The sequence below is a fragment of the Rhizopus microsporus genome (genome assembly GCF_002708625.1).
Source record: "Rhizopus microsporus ATCC 52813 unplaced genomic scaffold scaffold_1, whole genome shotgun sequence".
In the NCBI taxonomy this organism is placed as follows: domain Eukaryota; kingdom Fungi; phylum Mucoromycota; class Mucoromycetes; order Mucorales; family Rhizopodaceae; genus Rhizopus; species Rhizopus microsporus.
The window spans coordinates 2044342-2051735 of NW_019671916.1; the positions used below are offsets into that span (position 1 = coordinate 2044342).

Sequence of the window (7394 nt, forward strand, 5' to 3'; positions counted from 1 at the left end):
AAAAAAAAAAAAAAAAAAAAAAAAAAAAAAACACTCGTGCCATTGTTACCAGGCCTATTACGAGAGCAAATACAACGTCCATCTTGGGCACCATCGCTGCCCGCAGGTTTTATTACAGTCGGTATAAAAAAAACCAAGACCTGCCAAGAAGAGAAGAGCTGATGGATACATAAGTTCAGGAACTGTGACAGGTCATTATATTAGTTTCTTAAAATAACTCTAGATGAAATGGACAAATATCCGCATATGAAAGGTCATTATATTGCTATGGACAATACACCCGTTCACATCCATGAAAACATAAAGAAGTGTATTGAATACCGAGAATATAAATGTGTGTATCTTTCTACTTACTCTTTGCCACCGTCCAGAATTGTTCAATTGGGTTACTCAGGAGAGTAAGATCAAGCGTCATAGATTTTTGCAGGAAGAAACTTTATCAAAAAGAATCACAAAAGCGTGCAAAAATGTGGAGAAAAGTCATACCAAAGGTTTTGTTTGGCATTCTTACAAGAGTTGGGATAAATATCAAAACAGAGAACTCAGCAACAAGAATCAGATAAGCAGAAGCAGGTAAATACAAATTTATTCATTTATTTTTTAATATAGGTCATGAGACGATGATGGTCCTTGTCGAAACGCTGGGAGCCATCCGGCAATTGAAACGCTGATTGGCTACCATCCGGCAGTCATTCGGCAATTATGGCAACAAAAACTGATCTTTTGCTTTTTACTGCCAAGCAACAATTATCATCATAGTACGGAATTAAGCAATACGTATGCTTTTTTATGTTGATTATTCCGTCGGAAATGCTAAAAAATGTGAAAAGAAAATTAGGGACCTTGGTGACTTTGAAATCTGTTACAATGTTGATCCCAAACAGTCAATACTTGTTTCTCCCTAAAGATTACTTTCTTCAAGGCGCGTCAATGTCCGTTGACTCATTTAAGTTGCAAAAGAGACAATCGTATTATAAATGTTTATAAACGTGATAAGATAGCTTATAGACCTCTTTAAGCAAAGGCTGTTTTATTGTACCCGGTTACATTTATAGTCATAATCCCATGATAAATATGCTTTAATGCTAAAGCATCGAGCTTTATTCCAATACAATAAATCAGCGTTGACAATAAATACCCACAAAAATTAGTAGTCACAAAATGAAGAATAGTATCGAAGTGGGAACTTGTGTAGTTTATTTTTATAATAAAAAAAAGACAAGACAGAACTATTGCTGTCTTGCAGGCCTTGGTTGGGGTACATAACAGGCGTTTTCTACAATTGATATAAATTGTTTTAATGCACTTACCAGAATATAAAAATCTTCTGGCTTATCCTTCAATTGACTGATCTTTTCATTATACTTGGCAAGTAAGATACGAACGTTTTGGTCCGCACTTTCTAACAGCCCACGGCAAAGAAGGTCTTAGTTATCATATGAGATATCATGTTTTTCTTACTTAACAACAGAGGCAAGGATGCGAGGAGAAAAGGGTAGCTTGGTTACGCGGCTGATCAAAAAAATATGCTGACACATCTTTGTTTGATCAGAGCTGCTGCAGTTCTTCAGAAAGCCTTCCTTGGTATCCGTCTCATAGAAGAGGATGCTTTCAGTGAAATATCTGCACTGACAAACATCTCCTTCGAGCTGCTCTACCATGGGACAGGCAGCATTGTAATCAATGCAGTATGCTGTTCTTCTCTTCTTTTCTTAGTTGGCTGTCAAGCGAAACCCACCAAAATCATGCGCAGACTTGATAGCGTCCTGCCAATAATCTAATGCTATCACTTGGGATAACAGGCAGACTAGGTGACATACACACAAAGAGCGAGGGCGATCAAGATAGAACATCTTCAATCGATTATGATGCGATTTTATCAGGCTATTAACGTGGAAAGAAGCGTTCTATAAATAGACGGAAAAGTTAGATTTTAGTAAACTGAAACAATAAGCATTAATGATTACCTGTCTCCACGTTTTGGACCACAATTCCTTCCTTGGAAGTCACAAACCATTGGAGTGCGTAAGGAATACTTTAAATTCTTTATTTGACTTTGTTCTTTTACAACGAATATCTTTATTGTTTTTAGTATTTCTTATTTATTAACAAAAGAATGTTTGCTTACTTTTCTGAGGCAATTGTTGTAAAATCCATAATTATCTTATTTCCCGCGTTGTAGGCCCAGCAAAATAAAGGTCAAAACAGAAAAAAAAAGGTCGCCTGAGATTAAGTATATGTTTCATAGAAAAGGAGCGCCATCAGAGAGAGTGTCACTATTGACGCCCCATTTCAACTTTAAAGCTACTGATTTTAGCAGTGTTGTCAACAGAATAAACAACAATGGATAAGTTATAGCCACCTTTGAATAAATTTGATCATTGTTGTCCATCTTCCTTTTCCTCTCTTTCTTATGACTAATCTTCTGTATCCCTAATGGACGCTATTACTATCCTCTCAGAACAAGCAATAAAAGAAAGATGCCAGTTCTTCATTTATCAAACCTTCAAGTCAAGATTAAAGCGAGAAATGATAAACCTATCCAAAAAAAGAAAGTCCAACGGAAGAAGTACTTTTAAAAGGCTTGGAGGAAAGGGAAATAGCAAAAAATAGTTTGCTAAATGTATACAGAGACGCATCAGAATTATGGAATCAAGTAAACAGTTTGTTAGAAGGTAACGAAACAGAAATACTGAGAGGGTAAATACACTTATGCCTTTTATTTCAGACAATACGAGTCCAAGCACAACCGTTACTGCTTGCAACCATTTGATGTTTGCACAAAGCTATACATTCTCGTGATATTGCCATGGCACCAATATGCGAAAGAAATAAGAAAAGAATGTATGATCAGCTTTTTGTCGATCAAAAGCTTCAAACACAAAAGAAGGAAGTAAACACAGAACAACAACAAACAAAACGTATAAAAATGGTCACCACACCTCTTCAGGCTATTCTCAAAGATGATAACGAAAGTGTATTAAATACATTAAGAAAAGGACGGAGAATTGCATCTGATGTCTTATTAGACATCTCTATCATCATAGAGCTCATAGTGAAAGATTATTTACAGAGGTAACACTATTAGGGTTTTAGCAAAGGCGGGTCAATGCTGATATGTTCTTGTTTTATACTATTGGGGAAAATAAATTACGCATTAATCAAGTAATACCCAAGGAAACACAGAGAGAAGAAATTAACCTTATCCTAAGCGTCCCTAAGCCAACGTTAAAAAAGGATTTATTGTTGCAGCAAGCTAGGCCAGTAAAAGAACGAAGGGAATATGAATTCCTTTCATACCATCACTTGTCATTTGTTTACAGCCATTTCTTTGGTAAAAGATCAAGAACCCCTTCAAGCGAAGAAAGCAGACATCAGTGCAGCAGTGAATATTCTGAAAACTGGATTATACAAGATGATTACAAACGACGACCACCCTTCGTTCTCAAGAAAAATGAAGAAAAAACCTGCTATAAACAAATTACTTCATATCTCGACACAGTTTGGAAAGCTGATGTCAGCGTAGAGAATGGATCTTGGATACTTTTTTGAGTGTTTAGAGCTCTCCATAAATCAATAAATTCTGTTACTGCGTCTTTTTTTTTTTTTTTTTTTTCTCTTTTAAACATGGTGGTAAGCAAATGCTCACTGTGTATATATGTGTGTAGACTTTCTGATTCTTTAATAGAAATTAGGCTTATATATCAAAGCAGACCTTGAGAACGTCACCGATCTTGCGCCTTTTGAAGATAAAGAATGGTACTTCAAAGTAAGGTTTCATAGCAGACAAAAAAGAGTTTTCTAACCACCTACACGCGTCAAGATTGAATGTACAAGTTGCCATGAGGTTGACAACAGCTGGATTTCGTTCAATCGACAAGTAAAAAGGCAGTTATCACATCCAATGGATCGTTTTCTTATATAACGTAGGATACTTATGACATGAGTGGCTCTCGAGGTTCTGCTAATTTGGTCATGCGCTGCAAATTTTGCAAGCGTGAAGGCACTGCACGTAAATAATACTGATGATCAGTGATGTGGAAATAGCTAATATATTACACAATCGCGTAGAATTCGAGCCTTCTTTCAAAATAAAGAATTACAGCATTGAAGAAAACGGAAAGTTCCAGCAAATTGCTCAGTTTGATTGTCGTGGATTGGAACTTGTTGATTTTCAAGCAAAAGTAAGATGCTCCCTCTTCAACATACATTGTTTCAGTGACTTATACTATCATTAGGATTCATGGTCTGCAAAGGGTGCAGAGACCGAGACAACCTTTGACGACATTGACCTTTCTGAAGGAGAATGGGCTGATTATGATGAGAAGGTATAAAGTGCATCAAATGACCACCCTATATCTCATACAAATGTTTATTTTGTTAGGCAGGAGAGCCTGTAGGTATCAGCAATATTGAAGTTGAATTCAGAAAAGAGAAATAAATATAATCTACTAGGAGTAAATGTCTAAACTCCAGAAGGAGAACCGTGTTCGATACGGTGACAAAATGCTTGAGGTCTGCCACATCCACGAAGGATGCCATTGGCGATCTTGAAAATATTTTTTGAAGCGTTTATATCCCGTTGCCAAAACAATCCACATCCTGTGCAGGATTGGATGCCGTGGAAGTTTATAAAAGCAGATGTGAATGCCAATTTTCGCAAGAGTTGCAGATCTATAGATAGTTAAGTAGGATATTCAAAATTAGAGAATAACGCTTTACCTTTGACGTTCGAAACTCATTAATTGTTACAACAATAACGTCGCCTTGCCTTTCTCTTTTTTTTAATGCTCTGTAAGGACACCTGTTATTCCTGTTCTATGTCCTTTGAATTTGATGCTGTCCTTTCCAAACATTCCAGAGCCGAAGGCAACTACAGGTTTTTTCTCTCTGTCATACGAGTTTCTTTGTGGCCACCACTGCTTTTCGGGCCTATTGACAAACAGTTGTAAGTTATCAAATAAGTACATTGCTGCTTATATAGCGGTACCTTTCGCTGCATTCTTCATCTTTCTTCTTTTCATCTTTTCCCCTTTTCTCTTTCTTTTTCTTTCCCCTTCTGCGGTTTTTCCTCGTATTTTTTCTTCTATCCTTATTGTACTTCTTACCACCGTTGATCAATATATTGACCATTTCTTCTCTAGCCCGTCGAACTCCTTGATAACAGTGAAAGCGTCCCTCGGCTGTTTCGTATCCATAAAAATCTAATATTTTCTGAATATTGGCCATTATATATGTCATATACATATGATATTGCATCAAGGATGTAGTCTTGATCGAAGGGATGTTCAGCAATACACTTTTCATTCCTTCCTTCTCCATTCTTTTCTGTTCTTTTCTTTGATGATGAATGGACCCAGTGTAATTGTAATATTCCGCTGTCGAGACTCTTCTTATTTGATGAGAATTTTCTCCCTCGTTATAGGATGCTGTGAATGCATGTTGTCTATCAGGGTCTAGGCCGCACAGCGAGAAGTTGTCAACATCACCAGGTTTTAAGACATCGCTCAGAAGTTGTATACCAAATGTACTGTCTGAGCTTTGTTCAGTTACATCTTCATTATTGCTCACACCCTTATATAGCACCACATCCGCTGCAAAGCCATCAGATCTGATTAGATTAGCAAATGCGGTTTTATTTTTTGCTGCTGGCTTTTTTAAATCTTCAAAGCTATATTCATTATGATTAACTATTAGTCCATAGATATATATATATGTACATATGGTCATTAATAAATACCTGTTCACACCCAAACTTGACAGGTCAAAGACAGTATTGAACATGTTAAATTTGTCTTCATAGTTGCTTTGTTTAGGCTTGCCAGCAAAGGATGACAGCGTATTGGGGTTAATTGATACGGATCGCCATTTCAACGAAGACACAGGGGACAAGGAGAATAGCCGGGCCATATAACTTGGTTTTCTTGCTGTTTTTGATTTTCCGCCATATATCGCTTAAGTATCTCTCTAAGCATTGGTATATATGATCCCAGAGATGCAGCCAAACTTTTGACCGTAACTGGCTTAGGCATTTCTATTCTCAAGAGATCTTTACAGAGAGAATTTATGGCAGTTCTTTCATCGATCGTTATATCTGTAATATCCTCAGGCCATGTTGCTTGACCATCACAGATATACTGGTAGCCGTATTCAGCAAGCTTTTGAACATATTTGCTATTTAACTATGTATATAAGTGTATAAGAGTGTGTAGTGTACAATATAAAGAATCGATGTTTAAAAACATTCAACAATCATATTATTATAGCATGTTGCTACTTCAACACAGGCAGCAGTCAGGCATTGACTGTATCCGGCAACGGGGTTATCCATTCTATATACTATTTCTTTGTATCGACTTGAGAAACTTCCCCAGCTGCTAAAAATGTCGCCTGGAAGTAGCTTTTTGTTTGTTGGTGTTTTGCCCAATACCAATTGACTGATAGAATACCAGAAGTTCTGAGTGAAGACTTTCTTATCGACAACAAGTCCATTGTGAGTCATGATATAGTAATTCACAAAGAGCTGGGCACGAACCAAAATGTTCCTAATGTCTTTGGACACTTTGATTATTTTGTCTTTTATGTTTCTATGGGCAGGACGCAGAATAGTTTCTAGTTTTGTTTTGACTGTTGTTGTCTTTCGATTCCCCATGAGCTGCTGAAGTTCTTCTTGTTTTGTTAACTTTCGATTTGGGCATAAGGAAGATTTTGCATTCTTGTGTCCTTTTTGGTGGCAACTTGTACAAACAATGTCTTTTTCTTGCTCATCATTGTGATCGTATTTCGCCTTTTTCTTTTCTTTTTTATTCTCAATCTTCTCTGCTTGACTCATCCTTTTTCTCTTGGCTTTACCCATAGCACATGGATGATGTTTATGAAGTCAAAGATGATTGAAACTTCCATTATTTTACCTTTGGATGAGGTTTGATGTTTCTCATTTTCTATTTGTTTTTTTCTCTCACACATTGCTTTAAGAAAACTACGAACTTGATCGCGCATTGTGTTTAAAATATGAAAGAAGAGATAAAGAATAACAATAATTGTAAAAGGTGTCTTGACATGATTTATTTTTAACAACAAATTCTGTTTGACGACATTTTTTATTTATCTACAATACTATGTTCATTTTGCCCTTAGTCTTTTCTCTCCTTCTCAAGTTCAATACATAAATGATACCAAATTTAAAAGAAGAATGTCTTCCTTCTTTTAAGTGTCTATTTACTTGTGTAATTCTCTTAGACAGAATTGTAAAGTTGTTGTCTATTGTTTTATCATTAGATAAAACAACTCATTACTCTCGTTTACAAATTATTTTATTCTCGGATAATGCAAGGCACTTTTTTATTTCATGAAGAAACAAATGTAAATAATGATTTGGCATGTATGCAGCATGG

General features: G+C 36.2%; 3 protein-coding genes across 3 annotated transcripts; 1 reads left to right on the top strand and 2 right to left on the bottom strand.

The window, feature by feature from the left end:
- Positions 1-2842: 2842 nt before the first annotated feature.
- RHIMIDRAFT_288557 (DUF866-domain-containing protein) lies at positions 2843-4500 on the top strand (the record flags this gene model as incomplete). Its single annotated transcript, XM_023613576.1, has 8 exons — positions 2843-3075; positions 3324-3522; positions 3689-3769; positions 3824-3880; positions 3931-4012; positions 4072-4184; positions 4239-4328; positions 4385-4500. The coding sequence occupies 8 exons, from the start codon at positions 2843-2845 to the stop codon at positions 4439-4441; spliced, it is 912 nt and encodes a 303-aa protein (XP_023471442.1). The 3' UTR covers positions 4442-4500.
- A 284-nt stretch (positions 4501-4784) lies between these two features.
- On the bottom strand, positions 4785-5910 carry RHIMIDRAFT_243761 (uncharacterized protein; the record flags this gene model as incomplete). The annotated part of the gene is made up of 3 exons (XM_023609976.1): positions 4785-4932; positions 4991-5690; positions 5751-5910. 3 exons carry the CDS (start codon positions 5908-5910, stop codon positions 4785-4787), a joined length of 1008 nt encoding a protein of 335 aa, XP_023471443.1.
- A 53-nt stretch (positions 5911-5963) lies between these two features.
- On the bottom strand, positions 5964-6888 carry RHIMIDRAFT_11572 (uncharacterized protein). Its single transcript, XM_023605318.1, has one exon. It carries the CDS (start codon positions 6854-6856, stop codon positions 6236-6238), a length of 621 nt encoding a protein of 206 aa, XP_023471444.1. The 5' UTR covers positions 6857-6888; the 3' UTR covers positions 5964-6235.
- Between the last annotated feature and the right edge of the window lie 506 nt (positions 6889-7394).

Coding starts and splice junctions, on each gene's coding strand:
- RHIMIDRAFT_11572 (XM_023605318.1), bottom strand. CDS start 6,856: ATGGGTAAAGCCAAGAGAAAAAGGATGAGTCAAGCAGAGAAGATTGAG.